Source organism: Rhyacophila brunnea, unplaced genomic scaffold (genome assembly GCF_057557595.1).
Source record: "Rhyacophila brunnea isolate RB1 unplaced genomic scaffold, BYU_Rbru_1.0 scaffold_6, whole genome shotgun sequence".
NCBI lineage: Eukaryota > Metazoa > Arthropoda > Insecta > Trichoptera > Rhyacophilidae > Rhyacophila > Rhyacophila brunnea.
In genome coordinates, this window is record NW_028233276.1 from 31,640,037 (window position 1) to 31,665,158 (window position 25,122).

The following is a 25,122-nucleotide window of genomic DNA, read 5'->3' on the forward strand; positions in this document are numbered from 1 at the left end:
ATATTATTTTATTTAAAATAAAGCGGATATGCCAGTATTGCCAGCCTGCTACTGTAGGAAGCTAGAAATTCTACTAACCTGTTATAAGTATTATAACTGTAGTTGTGTTTCCTACACATTTTATCAATGGGAATAATAAAAATCCCACGGTGGGCAAGGAATACAGAGTAGGTTAGCCAATTGAATTAATTATATTTTCTCGCCATGGTAAATTTGCCTCTTGTATAGCTTTTTTTGATCTCATATCCTGATTAGATTGTGACGCTGATGATTTCCGATCATAAGTGCCGACAATGACGTGTAATATACAGCTTCTTGACCAGTGGCGGCTCTAGCACTTTTCAGATGTTGGGGTTAGATATTATGAACTAGTATTCTATACCATCAATAAATTTATTATTTATTTATTATATAGAACTACCCACATTTCCGCAATAAGACGATGCTTTCAAATAAACTGAAATAGTACCTACCTAATATTAGAAGACATATATAACACATAAATGCACACATACATAAATGCATGATACGGTGAATCGACATCGATACAGAAATATAGTGACAGTACGTTCACGCTTTATTAATACTCATACTAGGTATGTCCTAGCGGTAATAAAAAGAAACTACCCATCGCGGCATTAACTCAAGGCACGCGAAGATTTCAAGCTGAATCCACGTATTATAATAATATTAGGTATACTATTCTAGACAATACATTAAAAAAATAATGCTGCGGATTGAGATGGCTGATGAAATCACTGGCGCTGGCCGTTGATTTATTGGTGGGTGCAAATCGTGTAAGCACCTACTGTCGGTGCCTAGGTGTCGATCTGTATAGAGATGGGATTGCATGCGAAAGCACGTGGTATCTTTGATTTTAGGGAGCTACAAATGACAGGCAATTAACACAACGTTTTTGTGGGATGTCAGTTTTTATTATTGAATGTTCTGGTGGTTGTAGTATGTGAGGTCACGTGACGTGATGGTAATGTGTTCCTAGCAGGTAAAGTGATTTAAATCGTATTGATCTCACCTACTAGAAACCGGATTATATGCAACATAAAAAGCCTGAAATATGCATAAAAATATGCATGAAAAGTGTCAAAATATGCAACATTAAATAATAATAAAATATGGTAATTTTTTTAAATTTCAAAATCAAATTAATTAATTATTTATTAACAATTATTTAACATTTTAATCAGGTACTGTTCCAAATATTCGGTAGTAAGATTGTGTCTTCGATCACTCAATATATTTTTATAAGTGGAAAAGGACCGTTCCACATCCACTGAGGTAACTGGGCAGTATTTGAATTTGGGTGGTATGTTAGCACTCGTGGTTTCTGGCAAAAGTTCACCCGTCCCATTAATAAAACTATCAATTTGACACAAAGGTTCAAAGCCTTGGTTATTGCTCAAATTTTTTCCAAACTTTTCTCTAGTTTACGCGGGAATACCTCTGGCAATGCGGAGTTCATTTGGCGGATTTTATTCATTAACTGAATAGATTCAGTTAACGCCAAACCTTGAGTTTCAAGCTTTTTAATACTCGCAAGTATGTGGGAAAAATGAGTGCTAGTGACAGCTATGTTTTTTTTATATACTAGAATCTTTAAATGCTTCCTTGGACTGATAAACTGCCATAGCCTCTGCACTATCGAAGTCATTTACTATACCTTTGATAGTCTGGAAATATAAAATATAGCGAAAATATGCATCATCACTAGATTTTAGGTAAAATAAGCAATAACCGGTGTGAATGGGCTAAATATGTAATTGCATATTCAAATACATATACTCCGGTCTCTAATTATTACGCTATTACCTATAAGTACTATATACGCTACCGTATTTTACAACGTTTTTATTAGCTCGTATTCTTATTTGTCCGATGGTTGTTTGTCCGGTACAAATCTTGCAATCGATTTTTAACTAACTTTCCGACTAGCTAGAGATTTGAAACTTTTAGAATATATCAGAACACGATGCCAATGCATTCTTTTGATATTTTTAGCCATCTTTAAGTAGAATTGAATTCATTTCATTTTTAGTTAATTCTGTTTTGTATGAAAAGTTATTTCGATACCATTATTGGTTATTAGGGGGTCCTAGCAACAAAATTATTAAATAATATATACGTGCGTTACTATGGAAATCAATATGAAATGTCAAAATGACATTTAAGTATTATTTCTATCAAGTAATTTTTTTTTAATCGTTTAAGCTAGTCAAGTCATGTTTATATGATTCAACAGAAAATTTTAAAACGTATATAAAATGTTCTTTTTATTTTGTAATTATTTCAAATGAATTGTCAGATACGTTTTTCATAGTGAACAGTGGACAGTGGTATACCTGGGTATGGCAGATTTAAAATCTCTTCTTTTATGAACATGGTCTTATGCGAGTACACGAATTTATATTATGAATAGCAGAAAAGCCGGACGCAGACATTTCTAATAGTATTTCCATAAACCGTATTAATGAAATTTTAAATTATTATTATTTTCATTGAAAGAAAAGATTTACTATAGGGTTGTTATATTTATTAATCATATATCATTGGATTTATTTAAACATTTTGGTGAGAGTGAATAATAATAATTTATACTGGATAAAAGATTATTATATGATGCGTCTCGGTTGTTGACCTCGTCAGTGAAGATATTATTGATGTAAAAGAGCAGGTGGGCTGTACTATTAGGCGGTAGTGCACGCAGCTGGAGATTATCTCTCGCCTTTTTACCTGCTACCTCTGTCACTCAGAAAACAGTTACAGTAGCTACACAGTCCTCACAAAATTAATAAGTACATATTATATAATTCATTCAAATTTAGTTGTCCGGTTGCAGTAGTTTACACGCAGCAAAAGTCTAGTATTTATCTCAGGCTCCAAGTCTGGAATTTCCATTTTAGGTATACATTTAAAAAAGTATATATTTAAGAATACTTGGACCGTTTAAAGTTAAAGGAAACCAAAGGTGGCGCATCTTCACGAATGTTGAGCTCTGCGAGCACAATACAGACAATGTCTTGACGGCACGAAGACTCAGATGGGTCTGCCACGTTGTTAGTTGCTCTCAGGAGATGTGCGGATAACGTCAAGAGGGACGCAGAGAGGCTAAGTGTGACCGAGAGCTCGGGGTAGAGAACCTGGAGGACGGTTGTGTACTCGGCCATCGACCTGAATGGTCTTTACAAAAAAAAAGTTTTTACAAAAATTTTGAAGGTGGTTTCGGTTGAACAATGTTACATTTACCCTTTACAATCATGTGCCGGATATTATGATTTTTCTAGTTGACTAGAAAAAAGTGCTATATATGCTAAGATAAACGCTATGTTGGTAACGTTGAATAGGTAATAGATAGCTAGTGTGTAAGAAGTTTTTTTTGTATATTTTTGCCAACGCCGTAATTCCGAAAATATTTTCACGCGAAAGGTAATCCACAAATCCCTTCATTGATAGCTGGAGTCCCGGCATTATGGAATCAAGAAATCCTTGTAGAATTGCAAACCATACGATGAACAAAATGAGTAATAATAATATTATGACGTGTCGTTTGAGACTGGTGATAATGAACATATTATTATTATCGAATTATTGCAAAACTACCCTCGTAACTTTTCAGTAGAGCAAAAGCAATGGATTTTAGATCATGTGGTTTTTAAGACTTATCTAAAAATAGCATACGTTAGATATTCTTTTATGTGAAAATTTGACAAACCACAAGAGTAAGCAAAATAATCGTTATAAGAAACAAAAAATCGCAAAAATCAACTATCTGTTATGCGCTTCAAGGGCTGGCGGCGCTGACAGGTTTGGAGGCACCCTTGTGAAATTTTTCCCGTACGATAAACCGCCGTTACAATGGGTAGAACAACACAACAATAGTTATGTGGTCAGGACTTTTATGCTTCGTTCTTAAATAAAAAGATGTGGATACTGTCCAATGAAGCGACCGCACCGCACCGTCTGCTTTATAGAAAACCGCCACTGCTCTCAGACGTTATATTTTCTAATCGTTCCTTTATTCGCCGTCCTTTATGATTAGCCGCTCCTAAACAATGTATGACCTGCCTATTCTTATGTGACGTCACTGCATACATGAGCGAACTATTCATTTTTTTAACGACTAATATTAAATATTATGGTAGGTAGCGAGTTCTGGACTGGGATGTAACGATATGTTGATTATACAACAGTGTCATGGTTTATTATCATAAAAATAAAATATTGTTTGATGCAGGGCTCCAAATTGTCCGGAGAGCACCGGAACGACGTTCCGGTTCGTGAAATCGATAAAATTATCTCTCCGTATTATTTTGACTGAGCTTAGCTAGGCCATATTATAATTGAAAATCTGACGCACTTATTTTTATAAAATACACTTATTAAAATTTGATAACTATATAAATATCTTCAGAAAAATGTCGAGCGATCAGGTTCGTAAACTTTTCGATTTAGAGCGCTGGTTGGATGAATAAAACCAGGCCAATATGTCTGCTATCTGACAATGTCCAGATGTGTATTTTCAGCGGGACTTATCTCATGCGTTATTCATAAGGACATTATAATGACAATCAAAATATTATGATTAAAACATGTAAGGACATATTATTTTCTCCACTTCATTACATACAATGTTGAATGTGTTGAGTAGTTACTAAATGAAAACGCAATATGTGTACATCCATATAAACGATTATGTTTATTTATTTGTGCAAACTTTCATCTATTCTTTCACACTATTCTTCTTCTTCGTTGCCTTCCTCGCGACTGAAAATCATGAACACTACGGAACAGTTCAGAATGAGTAGGTACCATCAGCCAAAAATTGATCTTGATGGCAGTCTCCAACTATTGATTAACTAATGATCAAATAAGACACACTACTAGGCATATTTAATCAATCTTATTTCATACATGAGAGAGTTTATTTATATGCTTATAAAAATATTTATTTCCTATAACCACAAGTCATTACACGACTTGCCAGAAGGCGTGTTATGTCACGTTTTCCTTTGTTCTCCATCCTCTGCACGATATCAAGATGATGGCTCACAACCAACCCATTTAGACCTTCACATATCGCGGCATATGGAAGTGAAAATCGTTAGGTAAGTACGTGATGATTTAGAGTTTTTAGAGCTAACAGTAATAATACCTACTTATATTATCATGGCCCACACATCCTGAAGCGGGCCCCCAGGCTAGGATCTTTGACGGCCCCCTACCTATCGCAAAAGATAAAGGCAGTGTGACGCTCTAAAGTAGCGTTTTCCAAATGGTGTACGCGGTAAAATTAATATGTACCTATATTTAGTGTTTTTTTGTATATTTGAATTCATCTATTTGAATAATGGAGTTGTCAAATATCGATACACAATTAAAATTTGTATCGTACGACCTCATAATTTTAAATAATAATAATATATGAGATAAACAGCGCTTTTTTTCTATTCGAGAGAATTTGTGATGTGTGTTTAAATCACTTATCTGGTCAATTCGCCACGCAGGGACCCTTCCTGAGCCCGGGCCCCCAGGCTAGAGTCCCGTCAGCCCCCCTTTGTGGGGGCCATGTATATTATATCTTCCGACAATGTCCGATCCTAATAAGATCATATGGGCTTCTCTAATCATCCTAATAAGATCATATGGGAGGTTTGTACATATTAAGAGATTTTGTTTTCATAAGAAATGGATGTCAGCCACTTGCTAAACCTATTAGGTCCATACTCTGACTCATACATAAATTGAAAAACAATATGACGTGTACTTACCAGATGCAGGATTCGAACCTGGGAACGTCGACGCTATATGTAACTAACGAATAATTTTATTTTACTCTTTTTTTTTGTGTATAATATGCTATTTATTTTATCAATTTGATCGTATTCCGATAAAATCTATTGCCATTAAATCCGTATCAATAACCCCAGTATGTAAGTATGTCACTTATCACCAGAAGTGTGCTGAAATTAACCGCTATTCTGGTACAAGTGTTACCAACATAACCACTTGCGGTTGGTACTGCATCTGTAATATGAAGGTACCTACTACGTTGACAACCTGACATACTGATATCGATTCTCACCACAATTTTCATTCCCAGAACGTTTTTTTAAAGTTGGCAATACTGAAGAATAAGGTCAAATCAACTGAATGAAGCTTAACGGTTATCGACAGAAATCGAAATCGATTATGGTTTTACGTCTGCCGTAGAAGAAAAACAAAATAAAGATAACATGCTTTTAGAATTAGCATTGGTATTTTGTTTTTATTGACTTTTATCGTTTTGGCAACATTAACATGCTATAAAAATACATGACAACCATCCTGTTGTAGGCAGTGATGTCCCTAGTCAAAGACGTGGTCAGCGTGGGTCAAAATGGAGCTTTTTTTCTATTTTCAAAGCATGATCCTGGACATACCTTAAACGTTGTAGATAATCTATTTATATAATTTTGAAGCCTTATTATCCTTTATATTTATTTTAAACATTTGATGACTGCATAAACTATTCTTATTACATAAAATAGTATTCTTTTAAACCTCTCGCTCTAATGTTTTAGAATATAGTCATATTTCAGTACATACATGTGCAGTGGTGTTAAGATTTTTTATGTTTATTGATTTTTAAACGCATTTAAAAAACCATTAGTAAAACTAATGTTAACATTAAATAGTGACTTATTTACCATAATAAAATATATTATTTTATTCTCTGTGATCCCAAATTTGACAAGAATTAGGCATTTTATTATTCAAAAAATGGGCAAGATTAACACATTTGAAGATAATTCTAAAGATACTAATTATAAGCTATGTCTTTGACCATTCAAGTGTGATAAACATCCTACGAATAATGATGGCTACGGCCGTATGTTGTAGCTTAACCACTGGGGAATGCCAAAAGAAATGGCGTATTTCAAAAAAACACTACCTTATTCTTAGGTCTTATTATTATAAAGCAATCATATCAATTTAATCTAAAGACAAAAATATACACGAAAAATCTTTAAATTGACATCTACTGAGAATTAAAGCATTTCCACGAAACCTACTCTGAAATAGTGGTGGTTTTAGGTACGTGGAAATCTATGGCGCTAACAGGTTTGGAGGCAGGCAATCTTGTGAAATTATTGCCTGTGCGATAAGCTGCCATTACAATAATTATGTATTATAACGAAAATGGGTATTACTAATCACAATACAAGTCATATTATATTGTCAGGATTTGTTTGCTTCGATTATTTTTTTAACTAGATTATTTCTAATGAAACAAAAATAGCCACTGCTCTCAAAAGTTGTAATATTTGTATTCGTTCCTTCATTCGCCGCCCCTATGTAACGCATGACCTGCCTACCCCCACGGGACGTCACTGGTTGTAATCTTACGGTTATTTTACAAATTATTTATTATTATTTTTTAGATATTGCTATACACAATGTTTTGGATATTTTGTTGTATTCTGACAATAATCATTCTATTCATCGTCAAAATTTTAACTCCATTTTTCTCCACTCCCTTTTTCATTTTAACTACCTTTAAAAGGTATTACGTTTTGTAAGTTTTTCGTGATTCGGTCTTCGTTCAAAAGGTTTCCTAAATAGGAGACATGACCAGGAAATTGTCTTATCTTCGTTTGGTTTGTACGAGTTTCCGCTTCCCTTTCCATAAATCATTTTGTGCATAATTAATACATTTTTTCACATACACCAGCAAATACATAATATGAAACTATTTATTACTTAGTATGAACGTGAAAGACATCGCGCACCAAGTAAAGTAAGCTTAAAAAAAATCTAAAAACTGTTAAGATTCAAATATATTATGATCACGTTATGTGGTGTCACAATGAGCTGCCGCTACGAGAAAAAGTATGTAATGTCATTTTTCTTGGTATTTAAAATGTTATCGCTACTGATGCTCCCATCCCGTAGCACATTTTAAATCTTGAAACCAGGGGTAGTCAACCTTTTTATACCTACCGCCCACTTTTGTATCTCTGTTAGTAATAAAATTTTCTAACCGTCCACCGGTTCCACAGTAATGGTGATTTACTTTACTTTATGTAAGATTTTCACTAAGTTTGGCAGAATAAATCATTATAAAACAACTTACTGTAGTTAAATATATCTTTTTATACTTTGCATACGTAGAAGCATGACGTCTGATGCAATTACATTTAATTAATTAAATTATTAATGAGATCCCTGAAGCTGATGTTGCGAAACTAAACGAAACTGCTCAACATTAATTGAAATTAGAATGAAAAATGAATAACAATTCAAAATACTAAAACATTAGAGTCGGCATTCTCCATAATTGAATTTATAAGTGATCATTCAAAATAGTCTGCGGAATGACGAAACCATAGACTAAATTAGTCGCCGTACCGGCATGTGACAGTACGAGACGTGACCATAATGTATTTGAAACATTACATTCTCAAATCTTATTGAATAAAAAAACAAATGTTTATCATATTATATTGTTCAACTCTGGGGTTTCTCTCGAATATTGTATTTCTCGTCTCAATTATTACTTTACGCAAAATTGAGAGAGAAGACGCCGTGTCCTTTTCTCCGTGAATAACAAAATTATAAGCAAACGAAGTCAAATTGGCGGGGTTACAGCGGATTGACCTGTTGATTCATAAAATACTTAATATGTTTTGCCCACGCTCGCTTTTGCATATTGTGCATACTGAATGCAGTGGCGTGCCTAGTTGCATTAACATTTTTACCACGTTTTTATAAGCTCGTATTCTTGTTTGTCCAGTACTAATTTTTTCTTGTGTGTCCAGTACATTTTTTTCTTGTTTGTCCAAGATTTGTATTGGACGATTGAAGATTTTTAACTAACTTCGCGACTAGCTAGACATTTGAAACTTTTAGAATATGTATATCAGAACACGGCGACAATGCATTATTTTAATACTTTTAGCCATTTTTAAGCAGAATTGAATTCATTTTCAGTTAATTCTGTTTTGTATGGAAAGTTATTATTGTTGGTTGCTAAGGGGGTCCTAGAAACTAAATTATTAATATATAGGACGTGCGTTACTATGGAAATCAATATGAAATGTCAAAATGACATTTCAGTAAGTATTCTATATTTATTCAGTATTTCTATCGAGTACATTAAAAAGTTTTTATTAATACATAGAATTGTTAAGTTTATATGATTCAACAGAAAATTTAAAAACGTGGTATATAAAAAGTTCTTTTTAAGTTGTAATTATTTTAGATTGATACTCGGAAGGTAGTTATTATCTCTCTGGAAGACTACTTAATTAAAACATACTTTCGTGTTACTTCAACGATTTAAAAAAAAAAACTTAAATACACCCATAGATATCCAGACCTGATGTGTAGATTTTTGTTGGGTAATTGTAGACTAAAATATTGTGATAACTCTTGAAACATTGAAGGTGAGTAAGAACATTGATGATCCTACATATTATAGTTACATGTAAATTGTACGTATTACATTTCGCCGTAGCACAGTTTACCGTGAACTGTCTTACCGGAAAGAGATTCTTCAACTGAGCAAACATATTATAATATTTGGCTGAGGGTACTGAGGCTTTACTTAAATGACAAACAATTTCATCGTTACAAATAAATACTCAATTTCCAATTCGATGGGTAGGTACTCATTGCACCCATCGCTAAGCTGTTCTCCCAATGTACAAAGAGCCTACTGCGTGACGGTAAGAGGAGACTACGCATCAGTTTAAAGCGTGAGAATTCACATTTTATCGTTTTCTCACTCCTGCGGCTAGCATCGAGTGATACGACTAGGCTACAATACACAAGTTAAAATCACAATCATATTATTATTACAACTGGATGTAGATGCGTTTTATTTATTTTTTGACAAAAAAATATTTCATCTTTGGTACAATATTTATTGTGCTAGACCGCCGTATTTTCCAGCAGTCTACTACAATTAATTAAATTGTAGTTAATTATTTAACATTCAAACTCAAACTACTCAAGAACATATTATTTGCAGTTATGACTCTATAGATCTCAGTGTGCGATTTGTTTTCATAAAATTCCCCATGACAATTTAAATTTCAGAAAATATACTATTTGTATCGCCCTCGCATAAGTTAAACTTCACGTTACGTAAGTGAAACTAAATGGCGCTATATATATATATATATATATATATATATGCATGCTTCTATGTATGCAAAGTCTGACATAAAGTATTTGGTAAGTAATTATTGTTGCTGTTTTTGAAATTTTATAAAATAAAGTTACTTCCCTACTATATAAATAACCATTACTGTGGAACCGATGGGCGGTTATAAAATTTTACTACTAACAGGGATACATAAGTGGGCGGTGGGTATAAAAAAGTTGACCACCCCTTTAGATTCTAACCGATTTCTCAGGAAATAAGATTCTTCAAATATCTAAAAAAAATAGTTCTCATGGATTCTCAAGAAACGAGAATCAACTTTTCTTATTATTTCTCGGAAATTCTCGACCACATCTCTACTTGCACCTTCTTGGAGCAATTTAATGTACGTATGCCACTGTTTCATTCAATACATCTCACGTTTCTAATAGAGTAGGTAGGCAACTAATTACGTACACACCTCTTCTTTTTGTGATGTACCTATTGATTTAATATTATACCTTTTGCATAACTTTCTTCGATTGAGGATAGCTTAATTATGTGGGTAGATAGGTGCTTATATTTTATTGAAGCTTACGGCTAGTTTCATTATATTGCTGAAAACTTTATACTCTCACTATGTATGCAGGTCAACATCAGCATTTATGCTGCCCTCCTAAGTAAAACGACAGTGTTTTTGATTTTAGTCAAATGGGAACCCATTTTAAACTTTAACCTTTTTTTAAACCTTTTCTATTATAGTAGGTATGTAAAATTATTGGATTGTTTTAATATAATATCGAAATAAACAATGTCCATTTAGAGATTATGTCGACAGAATCCAATGATTTTACATAATATAAGAGAAAAGGTTGTTTAAAACTTGGGTTCTCATTTCATTAAAACCAAAAAAACTGTCTTTTTACTTAGCAGGGCAGTATGGCACTACAACTCTTGGCGAGCCTTGGCTTTTTATTGAACCTGCAATTCAAAGTCACATGTAGCTAACTTAATCAATAGCCCAGATGTATTTTTTTGATTCAATTTCATACAATCAGGCATGAACCCTACGTCCGGAAACGGCCCCCCTACCCATCGCTAGGGTTAAAGGCAGTGTGACGCGTGACAAATGGTGTTCCAAGTAAAATAAGGGTATTCTTTGGCGATTTTTTGTATTTTTGAATAAATCTACTTGAATTATGAAGTTTTCGAATATTGGACATATTATATGGACATAATCAAATTTTGCATCACACAATCACTATTTTAATATGTTAATATTTTAAAAGTAAAATAGCGGCGCAGGCGACTTATTTACCATTAGAGAAAATTTGTGATGTGTGTTTATCTCACTTATTAGATCGACCCGAGACAGTCCCCCAAGACCCCGGATCCCCAGGCTAGAGCCCTGTCAGCCCCCCCCCCCCCCCTTGTGGGAGCCATGCATTTAGGCTCCATCTATATTATAACGATATTTTCAACGGCAGTGTTTAGTCGAATTATCGTAAATTGACGACGGTGATAGTATTTAAAAACTCTACTATCGGATAATATTTTAATTATTGAAAATGTATACTAAGCTAACTTTTGTTGGTCGATAGTAAAAATGAAAGGCAAACTGAAAATAGCTTATACAGGCTTCAAATAACAAATATGTAGCGCTTAGGAAATGGTGTCGACGTGCAGTGAATGCTAATTGAGCGATTTGTCGCTTTTAAAAGAATACATGTCACGAATACATAAATCTACCTATAATGTAAGTATATAGAATGTGTGACAAAATGTCTCGGACCTTATTTCAACAATTAAATGCCGTATACGCTTGATAAATAATAGTTAGCATGCGATAACTGTACACGAGCACATTGCAAATTCACACAACCGAATTATGTAAATTCTAAGGTAGATTGTTGATACGTGAAGTAGCAAATTATTGGTGATTTTATGGAATTTCAATTCCTAGCTGTATCCAAAATTAAGTTAACGATTTCGGCTCTATATGACGGTTGGAGGCTTCATCTGTGTGCCCTTAATATCGACGAAAACGGGGGGGGGGGGGGGGGGGGGGGTATCAGTTGTTTATTCTCCCTATTACTGTGTAGAATTATCATGTCATTTGGAGATGCCGAGAGGAATGCCATATGTAAGGTGAACTAAATTATTTTGGATATCAATCGAAATATTACAACTCATGCTAACGAATTGAGCCATAAATTTTTCGGAAAGCTTTCGTTACCCGTAAAATATTTTATTGGATTGAATTCGTTGGTACATGTAAACTGAGGATTATGGACCTAAATAACTTGGCCATCGAGCCGGGCCGCCTTGGTTTGCTCTGGAAAGTGCCCTTTGTCTTGAGATTGTCTTGAATATAGACTTCGCTGATGGTGTACTCGCCGTCCACGACGTTCTCAACATCCACATTTAAAATGTGTCTAATTTCTTACCGTTTCCGGCCAATCATCGAAGCCATTTTCAGCGCTCGAAATGGATTTTTTACGAACCGGAGCGCTCGATAACTTCACGAAAATATTATCATTGTTATCTAATTGTATACCTATGTATTTTTAAAAAAATAAGTGTTAGATTTTTTTATATTATATGTCATATCTCGCTCAAATTAATATTTCCACGGCGCTCCGGTGCGTTCCGGTCCATTTCGAGCTCTGCCTTTTATGTAAAATGGGAAAACTAAAGATCTTACTAGATTATTATGTTTTAGTCATTTTGGTAACGTGTTCTTTCATATTGATTGCAGTTTCGACATAGTGTTTTTTGCCATTGAAAGCTCAGGCTTTATGCAAGCATTTAAAGTAGGGTGTGATCTACTGTCCACTATCAAAACTGACAGTGGTCTACTAAACTCTCCCTATATCATGCTTCAACTTAAAAAAAAAATGGCTATGTACGCTAACGTGTTACAAATTAAACAATTATCTTTTAACATCACGTATTTTTTGGACACGCGCCGTCAAAATAGTATTCCTCTTTTGTGTAAAGAGCTTACTGCGCGACGGTAAGAGGATAACGCTTCAATTTAAAGCGCGTGGATTCACGTATTCTCTTTCTCTCACTCTGTCAGCAGGCTGTAAGTGTGCGAATACGAATCGAGTAATACGATGCGGTGAGCGGGAAAAAATGGTGAATGTTAAATTTTAATGAACTTATAATTTAATACAACTGAATGTACATGCTTTTTAGATTATAACGACTCAGTTCCTATGGGTTTAAAGTACGATCGACCAAAATGCATCCCGAGATCGACACGTTGGATACCATAGATAAGGATAAATTGGACACGCCAGATGTAGTGAACGGTTTTGCGTAATTTTCTGCAGCGCAAACGCAAACTGGCGTGTTGATAATTATTTCTGCGCTTGAATTTGATATCGAGGTGGGTACCTAAATTCTCACTTGTTTGGAATAATACCCGACCAAAATAATTTGCGGAAACATAAATTATGCTTAGCTCGGTGTTGCTAGCAGTTCGCAACCAACAGGGCCGCATCGTTAGATAAAGTATCGGCAACTAAAAGTAAATACGTATACTTTTCAACAAAAATGAATGTTATTCGAATGAACGTTTTCAACAATAATTAACTTCTGTGTAAAAAGTATCTTTTTTGTCCAAAATGTGTAGGTACTATTTTCAAGTAGTTTTTCTGTCAATTATACTAAATGATCTGAAATTTATATCAAATCGTACTTCAATATCGTTAACATACCAAAACTACAAAACTAGATTCGATATAAGTAAATATAAAGGATGTCAAGTTAGGTGTACTAATTTTTAGTTTTTTTTCTCAATAAAACCCATTTTTATAAAATAATATAAAATACTTACACTGAAACAATGAATTATTAAGGCGATACTTCAGTGAAACGGCAAATAATTTTCAACTATAGGCGCGACGAAATTTTGGACTCGCTGGCACTCGGAGACCGAACGTCGAGGTGTGAATACGTTAATTTGTTTCGTGATGGCGACGGGGGGATTAATTCTTAAATCGTGTAAAAATGACTAAAAACGTTACCCATTTACTTTAAAAAGAAAACATGTAAATGAATATATTATTATTGTTACTAATAGAACATAATATTACGTTAAAGTGCCCACCACCACCCGTCATATACGCACAGCCGTGGATATGCACGGCCGCTTAACAATAAACAGAACATAAAATGGACGCATGTTGGATTTATATGACAAATTATATTTCGTTCGGCATGCGTGATTTGCACCAGCGACTTGCAATCCACTCATTGCCTAGCCACGATCTTTTTAGACCATGCCTCAACTGAGGTATAGCCTTAACAAATATTGGTACAAGTCTGATTACTAGAAGCCAGGCGGGAACAGGGCGAATTTTTATAACCGATTTGGGCAAAATTCATGAATTCAAGAATGATAACCTAACCTAACCTAACCTTACATAACCTAAGAAATAATCCAGTATATCGGCTATTTTCAAAATTCCACTAAACAGACAACAACCCAAATATTTTCTATGGATGAAAGAACAACATTAAGCCGATTTTGAAAATGTTTAAGTGTTCTTACATTAGTTCAGTTAAATTCATCGATCCCACTCTGGCCAGTAAGCACTCGGGCATTGAATATTGAGTATGGTGAACTGTGTAAGTGAGCAAAGCGTCGAGAGTCGATTGGGGGACGAGGATCGCTTCCTATTTAGCTCAAAATCCACGTCGATGACGGCCATATTGGTTGTCATCCATGTTGGTTTTCCAACATTCGAAAATATTTCGCGCCATTAAAAAATTAGCATTCAAATAATGAACATGTTTTTTTAAATATTGGCGGACGATTATAAAATTTGCTGGCTTTGTCTTGTTACTATGGTAACTAGTTTCGTGTGCAAATGTTTCTATACATACCTATATTTAAATTTAAAAAAATGAGATGAACCATACTTATCATATGCGAACCTATATTGGACGGTTAAAAGTAATAAACAATAGATTTCAATAATTATTATATATGTTAATCCATTAGGGTGGGACTTAAAAAATTTCTTCGGTATGATATAATGGAGAAACTTATGAAAGGAAAGTTCTGATTCCTGGAGAATAAGATAAACATGTCAAGACTCAGGTGGGCAGGACATGCATGGCTTCCGAAAATAGTCCTCAGCGAAGAAGAAAACAAACAAATATATAGGTATAGTAGGTACTAATTTAATTTACATAGTTCATTAACAATCAAGATCAGTGTTCATCATTACTTTAGAGCGTAGGTGTCCAACCATTTCTACGTCTCACACTTCTGGGAAATGTTTAATCAATCCTCACACCTTTACAAAAACAAAATTCTTCCGAAATATAGGTAGAAACCTCTTCCATTCATTTTTCCCCTCAATGCAACCACACATAATTCAAATTCGTTGGGTAATAGTAAATTAATTACATTTTTTTTTTTATTCAACGAATGATTTACAAGATTTAAAACATTTGCATATGCAGTAGATTTCACAGCAGAAGTAACGTAATTTAGAAAGCACTACAGAGTATATCGGTATACGTATAGCTTAGTGGTCAGCGCAAGTGGGCGCGAATCTCTGGGGGCGCAGGTTCGAATTCTGCTGGGTGTCGTATTTTTTTCAAAAAGATTTTTTCTAGTGGTTATATAATAATTCTCAGAAGCGTTTTCAAATTACGTATGTTTAATAGTAAAATATTGAAATAATATTATCCATGTAGTGCAAATAGGTTAAAACTAACATTAGGAGAGATCTTAACGCCATTTTTGAATCGATTGAAAAGTGTAGAAAATGTCCGATGATATTAACGGAATTTGAAAAAACACCTCAGTTGCATACTGTGCGTTGAAAAATCGTGCAGTTTTAAATGTAGAATGGTCAATTTATTTGAAAAGTTTTTAATAATAATATGTTAGAAACGTAGATTATAGCGCATACAAAAATGCAATGTTGTAAAACTGCGAAAACGGCCTCGTAAAAATTGCTTTGCGATCAATTTATCGGCCATTCCCGATATACAGTAATCAAACATACACAGACTGCATATTGAAATAAACTGCAATCATAATAATATATAAATACTATTATTATATCTATTACTACACAGTAAATACAAATACACATATTAAGTGAATGTGTAACTCGTAGAATTTTGTAGAAAAAAATCTTGTTTTGCCGTAATCATTATAAACTACGAGAACAAAAAATGTTTAATGAGCGAAGGAACTGTAAACTTTTTATCTGGTCAAGCAAACACGATGTGAAAATATGGAGAAAGAAATAGCTCATTATATCATTTTGTAACGTTATATGGCTACTGTAACAATTCGTTGTTTTAACTCTGTGATTCATAATATTATTATGATAAACAATAAAATTATTTATAAGTAAATGATTTTCCGGGATGGAAAAGTGCTGTGGGAAAAATATTATAATGATCTCAAACGGCACACTTCTTTATTCCGCTAGACAAAAAATATATTATATCATGCGTCATTATACAATGATCTTATCTATTTTACTGTACACCTCTTATCTCGAATACGTTACGCAGCCTCCAATGTATGCTATAACGTGTTACATAATTAAGAGAGAATTATGAATAGATAATAATTATGTTAAATTATTTAATACTGATATATCTATTCTTTAAAGTAAGTTTTTTCTTACCTACTTCATATTCTGACAGCACAGTAATATTTTTTGCATTATCATTTCTACAGCCCTATTATAATATAAACAAGCTTTCTCCAGCCAATAAGCAAAAACGACTGTCCGCATTAATAATTGTTTTATAATCACGTTGATGTTGTGTATTTTATTTACTGACACAAACAAAAATACATGACATAATAGCTTCTTACTCCAAGACGTTACGTTAAACACATACAGTAATATACGTAGTTGGTACATATTTTTTTTTTACTAACTTAAAATGTCTAGTAGATTAATCACGTGATTTGTCAAGTTCATTGTCAACTGATGTCTCCCTTATTATTAGTAATCAACTTTCCTTATAATGTCGCGATTTCCAACATGGTAACACAGCTTCAGGTGTTGTGAGATGGCCGTTCAGGGTGTGAGAGAATGAGGGCAAGAATTCTTCAAAGAATAATTAATTGTGGAACATTATTAGAAGAAAACCGAGAAAAGCTCACGAATAATATATAGAATTAATTAAAATATTATCCTTAGTACATAATTCATTTGTATAGTATATTTATCTGTAGGTAGGTATATGCGAAGGTTTTTCTACGATAACTTTTCATCGGATCTCATCCACGGAAGGGTTATTGTGGTACAATTAATATAACGTTGTTTTGCGTGGTGAAACAACGGCATATAAGTTAAGATATTCGGGGTCTCAGCTACATGTGATTGTGGGAGGGAAAATCAAAAGAAAGGAGAGGAAAGACCTGTTCGATAGGAAAATGGCTCATGGTATGTATATATGCATGTGATATTTGTAGTGATTGTCCATGTCAATGGGACATGTAATATTATAAGACTAAGAATACTGTCGTTCTGTATATAGGTGTACGTGATAGAAAATATGCGCTAGGGGTATATCAAAATACCTTTACAAGAACTCCTCATTGGGTGCAGTTTTGGAAAAAGTGTGATAAATATACAGACTATTTAGTTTTTACAATGGCAATATTATAATGTTCATTTTCAGATTGTTTTTTTTTTGGTTTGATTGAACTTATCATGATTAATAATATCGTTTTCTCCTTGTTTCAGGATGGGGAAAAGTGGGTATACGTGCATTCGTCATGTATTCTGCTGGTTGAATCTTATTATTTGGGTAAGTTGACATAGTTTTTTCTTGAATTATTTTTATGTTTTCGTATTTTTTAAAAATCTCAGAGCAGTTAGAAATTATTTCGCCTTTGAATGTTGCTACTGCACATCCTGCTTCGTCACTTGTACTACTGTGAGGTAAAAGTTGTATAAGTATATATCTAAACTTAATTAATCTCATTAGTCTGTTTAATAGCGCCTGTACACGTGCATGGGTTTACTGGCGGCAATAGTGCGTATTTTAAACTATCGTGACAATAACTGTTTATAAGTAAAAGTGCTGACTGTCTCTCCAATCTCATTCTTCAAGAGTAAGCGAGACGCGATGTTGTCATTTTATGGTACGTACTATTTGACAGGTAGTGAAAATCAGAACCTCAAAACAAGTATAGTTCGTTTTTTTCCGGTAGGTTCGCCACTATCGTTCTACTGCGCAGGCGCAGATCGAAAAAATCCTACTGCCGCATGAAAATTCAGAAGCTTCCAAACTTTTTTGATTCATGCATGCAATCTTGCCGACTGTAAGATAATACAAGTTTACCCATACATTTTCTTACTGTCAACAATAAATCCATGCACGTGTAAACTTCAGCCGTGGACCCCCAGACTTTCCGGGTATATTCCCCATAACCAGACACTCCGCATTTTTAACGATTAAGGGTGCTCAACTATAAGTTATTACGACCGGCCGCATCTACGAGTGGCTATGAATGCTCGTGACTAACGGCCATAGTTATTAGAATCGTTATTTTTTTGTCTTTTACACATAGAATATTGCAGATAGTTGCACCAATTCGTGAGGTCACAAATATTGCGTGTCGTAGAAAGCCGAAAATAGAGTGACTAATTCGTTGAGAAGGCTGTTGAAGAAGACAGCCGAATCATCTGGGTCACGATCCTCAGTCACGAGGTCATGACGAAAATTCCATTCACGTAAATAATTTATATTTTTTAATTCCTTGGGGAGGGTCCGGACCCGAACCCTTTTTTACTCGCCTGATTTAAGTATTTTATAAACGTATATTTCATCGTCGATATTGCGGTTTTTGGATGATTTGGATGATTTCGCATTACAGTTTAAAAAAACACGGTCAGTTGAATGTAACTGTTTTTGTATTGATAACTTTTTGAGATTTCGTGACATTATAGGATACAAAGAAGACATGCTCAACGTTCAATCGTCTGTATTGACTGTTGAGTCACGGTCGTGATTCTTCATTTAGTTACCTATCCAATCATGTCTGACTTTAGTATAAAAATACTGATGTTCTGTGATCCGATTGAAATATTTGAACGGTTCTCACAATATTATTAATATGTTTTTGATAGGCTAGTGTTACCTACTATGATGATTCTCTGTTTAATTTAAACTTCTTCGTCTAAATATTTTAATGACTCTTGAAAAATTGGCACCATATCAAAAGGCTGAGTCAATCATCAATTGCATTAATTTTTTATGATTCATAAATTTTGTGAGTGTCGCAATCTTAATATCAATTTATTTTTTCCTATTCGTTTAACCATTTTTTCATACGAAAATATTAAAAAGAATAAGTAGGTATATTATGTTGGCACAGGTTCAATAATAAATTACAATAATTAAGAAAAAGTGACTCGTGTTTTTGGACAATCTGTATAAGAAAGTTTGTAAATATTGTGAAAATTTTATTTTCCATAAAAAGTGAGACAATAAAATGCAAAAAGATAGCCATTTTATTATATTTTTGCAACAGGTTTTGCGATTCCTTTTTGGAAATCAGTTTTAATTTATATTTTCATTTCAATTAGAAAGTAAAGCGCAGTCTGTGTAATTTTAATTTTACTCATGATTTATTTTTCAGTATAATAATAACATTATATATATTTGTGATGTAGAGGCCCGACACGCAATGACTGGTTTTGAGGAACCCTATGATAAAAAATAATATTTTTTTTTCAAGTCCACAAAATATACCTACTATAAAAGATGTAAGTATTATAATATTTGCAATTCCTGCCTTAATTTGCTTTCTCTTAGCAACGCATGATCTGTCTACTCTCACGCGACGTCACTGATTTTAACATAATAGTTGAGTGTTTGTTCTATGAAATCTAAATAGTTATTATTTAAAAATACTAGATAATTTTTCTACTTTTAAAACTGGTTTGAACTCGGAGGCCCCTTTCAAAAAAAAAAAAAAAAATGACGAATCAGTTGCGTCATTTGCTCCAAAGAACATTGCCTCTGAATAATATTCCAAAAGAAGAGAATCGGCTTGGAAAAACTTTCATCAAACTGTGAATAAATTGATCCAGGCTAAAGATATATGATATATCTATATATTTTAAGATGGATATAATACGCAGATGTGTTAGTAAATATCATGAGAACTGTCTGAATTTAGAGTAAATATTTATAAATATTGCTTGTCGTACACGGGTGGCAGAATATCCATTTCTGAAGACACGTGTCACGGGTTTGAATCCTGCGCTAGGGAACATTGCATACTATTATGTTGTTCAATGTGATGTGTTTCACCAAATAGGTTGAGCAAATGGGTAACCGGGAACCTCCGCAGGATACGGAAATTATTCACACCAGATTGAAAAGGCAATTATAACACTTAAATATTTAGGCCGGTAGATGTAGGTAGATGCCTAATTTATTTGAGAATATGTTAAATTGATATGGAGATGATGGGGACGTGTATGTTTTTAATTAAATAAAGAATAAGCCTAATGTAACCCAACTATAGTAGGTAATTACAGCAATGATAAACCGCTTTGGTAAACTATAAGTGATCCTCATCAATAGCACTGAAATCGAACGGGCTTGCAACTACGTCCGTCTCGTACAACTGATGTCAATTGACGGTGGTATCCATCACAAGATTGGTCACAGAACCAAACTGGCATATCGCATTTGGGCATATGAATAGTATCTTCAAAAGTGACCTCCCATTGTGTCTTATGCCGGGTCCACATTGGCAATATGTCGCCGGCAACCTCGTTAAATTTTACGATAATTATCATAATTGCTTAAGAAATTTTACGATAATTATCATACTTATCGTAAAATTTAACGAGGTTGTTTTAACGACATGTTGCCAGTGTGGACCCGGCATTAAGCATAAAGTGTTCAACCAATGTGCGCTGCTATTACTTACGTATGCGTGTGCACAGGGAAAATTGATGTAAAAAAAGCAACGTGGCACGGGGAGGCGCATGTTGGGCATGACGATGAAAGATAATGAAGCAGACAAAAGAAGAGTACGCGATGTGACAGAGGTCGTGAAGCAGATGAAGTAGAAATGGGCTGGATGCGTGGCCTCGCGAGTGGATAATCGCCGGACATATGCCGTAATCGAGTGTCATCGAAGGGGTATTAAACGACCAAATAGACGCCATAAAGATAGACGAATTCATAAAGTTCGGTGCATGTACGTTGCAACGAAGAACTCGAAATCGATAAGAGTGAAATGGGCTAAAAAAAGACCCTCATCCAGCAAGCAGTGGATCGACCAAATATTTTTCATTGCGAGATTTCGGTATCAAGAAATTGATTGCAAATGCGAAATCATTGTTTCATATTAAAATCTCAGTCGTTAACTGCATTTTAATTTAGTTTCCACAAAACAATTTTAAAAATAAATTCTTTGGCGTTTAATGCACTGCATAATATTGTTTTATCGAGTGTGCAAAATTTCATCTTATTTCCGCAATACATACTTTCAACGTCCACTTTTTACTATTATGTATTAAAAACGTGTTCTCGTTTATACATTTTAAAGATTTAAAATTCGCATCTGAAATCTTTGTCTACACCGCAGACATTGCATAATGTTAATATATCTTGCTTGAAAACAAAACGTTTAACATATTGTTTAATTCAATAAATTAGCATGTTATCATACTATGATGATGTAACCAGACTATTGGATCATCCCACAAGAAGAAATTCTATATAAATAAACAAAAAACGCTATGTAGGCGAGTGCGTTTCAGACAAAGATGGTGTTAGAGTTAGACTGTAATATACAGTGTCCCTAAAATAACTACCGTTTTGGCACATTACAGATATTTTAAGGGGGTACATGCTCGTCGAAGGTCAAAATTGAGTTTTTATTGTATTTTCAAACCATGATCCTGGACACTCCTTAAACGTTGTAGATAATCCATTTATATAATTTTGAAGCCTTATTATCCTTTATAGTTATTTTAAACATTTGATGACTGCATAAAGTATTTTTGTTACATAAAATAGTCTTCTTACCTCTCGCTCTAATGTTGTAGAATATAGTCATATTTCGGTACATAACTGTGCAGTGGTGTTAAGATTTTTTACATTTATTAATTTTTAACGCATTTATAAAACCATTAGTATAATTAATTACGAGATAATTTTTGCAAAATATTCACGATAAAAAATTATATTGATAATCTCTGTGATCCCAAATTTGACAAGAATTAGGCATTTTATTATTCAAAAAATCGGCAAGATTAACACATTTGAAGATGATTCTAAAGATACTTATTATAAGCTATGTCTTTGACCATTCAAGTGTGATAAACATCTTATGAATAATGATTGCTTTATAATAATTATTGACCTAAGAATAAGGTAGTGTTTTTTTGAAATACGCCATTTCTTTTGTCATTCCCCAGTGGTTAAGCTACAACATACGGCCGTAGCCATAAATTGACAAATTATAATTAAAGTAGGGAGTAAAATTATGTTAACGCGCGTGTTTGAACATGTACCTAACCGAATTTTTTTTAAATTTTTTTTTAAACGGTACATGTTCAAACACTCGCGTCAATGTCATTTTACTCCCTACTTTAATTATAGTTTGTCAATTTATGGCTACGGCCGTATGTTGTAGCTTAATCACTGGGGAATGACAAAAGAAATGGCGTATTTCAAAAAAAACACTACCTTATTCGTAGGTCAATAATTATTATAAAGCAATCATTATTCATAAGATGTTTATCACACTTGAATGGTCAAAGACATAGCTTATAATAAATATCTTTAGAATCATCTTAAAATGTGTTAATCTTGCCGATTTTTGAATAATAAAATGCCTAATTCTTGTCAAATTTGGGATCACAGAGATTATCGTGAATATTTTACAAAAATTATTTCGTAATAAATTATACTAATGGTTTTATAAATGCGTTTAAAAATTAATAAATGTAAAAAATCTTAACACCACTGCACAGTTATGTACCGAAATATGACTATATTCTAAAACATTAGAGCGAGAGGTTTAAAAGAATACTATTTTATGTAACAAAAATACTTTATGCAGTCATCAAATGTTTAAAATAACTATAAAGGATAATAAGGCTTCAAAATTATATAAATAGATTATCTACAACGTTTAAGGAGTGTCCAGGATCATGGTTTGAAAATACAATAAAAACTCAATTTTGACCTACGACGAGCACGTGGGCCGTTAAAGACATGATCATACGTAAAGATAATTAAGTATGCTGATAAAATTAATAGGAAACATTATATTGAAGAACATAATTATTACATGAGTCTAAAAATATATTAAAGCTCAAACAGGTTTACTAATACGGTAAATTATTAAATTAGCCACGTGTAATTTTGTATTGCAGATTCATTAGTAACACGATTACTGACTAGTACGTAAAAACACCTTACATAATTTTATTTGCACAGGAGTAAAAAAAGATTTTTCTAATAACGATTCTTCATTCATTTAATTAACAATCACGCAAAACCTCAAATAATAGCAAGTAATTATCTAAAGCATAATGTCAAAATAGTCGGGGTTAAAGTTTTTATCAATACACAATAGTCCCCATATATATTATATATTTTTACATACCTATATATTAATATGTTTAAATTAAAATATGTGTAAATAATCACAAGACAAAAAGAACTTTTTATATACCACGTTTTTAAATTTTCTGTTGAATCATATAAACTTGACAATTCTATGTATTAATAATTTAGGACAAATAAGGCAATTATTATCAACAAATCATTTTTTTGCTATTTTGCAAGAAACAAACAAATATAGAATACTGAAATGTCAGTTTGATTTCCATAGTAACGCACAAATATATTAATAATTTAGTTGCTATGACCACCCCCTTAGCAACCAATAATAATGGATTGGATTACGGATTTCTTCCGAAATAACTTTTCATACAAAACAGAATTAACTTAAAATGAATTCAATTCTCCCTAAAGATGGCTAAAGGTATTAAATTAAAAGAATGCAATGGCATCGTGTTCTGGTATATTCTAAAAGTTTCAAATGTGTAGCTAGCCTACTAGCTAGTCTACTACTACTAGCTAGTACTGGATAAACAACCACCGGACAAACAAGAATACGAGCTAAGAAAAACGTGATAATAATAAAATACAAAAAAAATATGTTCTGAAATCGCTACTTATCAAATGTTGCAATACAAAAATCTTCTTTAGTGTTTCAAGAAAATTGTCGTCTATTGGTATGGGTTCAAAAAGGAAAACTCATCCATGGTAGATTATCATTCTAATTGTTGCATTGAAAATGACGCTCACGCCAAGCTGGAACTTGTTTCTGTGACTTTGATAGGGAAACCATAGATGGGTTCTACTGTAAGAAGATTCGACATGTTTGTGCAATACAATGTAAATGCGTATATTTCGTACTAACACTTTAGGATGAAAGCAAGAATAAATTGACAATCAGACGACACTCTATTTTATCGGGCTAATCAAATTGGATCGTCTGAGCGACATATTAGACGGAGAATCAAGGAAAACACGTAAACAGCTACTAACTAATACCAACCTGCAGGGGCGGCTCTACCTTAAGGGTTCGTAGGGACCATCCCCAATTCGTTTTCATGTCAAAAATACACGTCCGATATTTTTATCATTGTCATAATATACCTATTTAATTATATGTTTAAATGAACTATTTAATTAATTTTATCCAACTAAACCCGTCCCAATTTTATAGAGATATTTATTATTATTATTATACAAATAAATAAAGCGATGATTGTAAATTATGTAATAACATAATGATGATTGCGAGGTATTAAAGTAATTAATTAAATTAAATACCTACGCCCTATTTCACGGTGACACATATGTACAAATTAAAAAATCTATGACGTCTATTTTACGCAGATCGGCGTCACTTAGCCGCGGCACCTGCAAATCTC

At 33.4% G+C, this 25,122-nt stretch overlaps 1 protein-coding gene across 3 annotated transcripts in view; it reads left to right on the forward strand.

Moving 5' to 3' along the window:
- Tsp5D (Tetraspanin 5D) overlaps positions 1-25,122 on the forward strand; it is a 73,546-nt gene that overhangs the window by 18,414 nt on the left and 30,010 nt on the right. For all 3 annotated transcript variants that reach the window (XM_085957087.1, XM_085957085.1, XM_085957086.1), the window contains one exon: positions 17,884-17,947. In XM_085957087.1, coding sequence (XP_085813213.1) covers positions 17,885-17,947 — 63 coding nt within the window. In that variant the 5' untranslated portion in view covers position 17,884. The remainder of the gene's footprint in view (positions 1-17,883; positions 17,948-25,122) is intronic.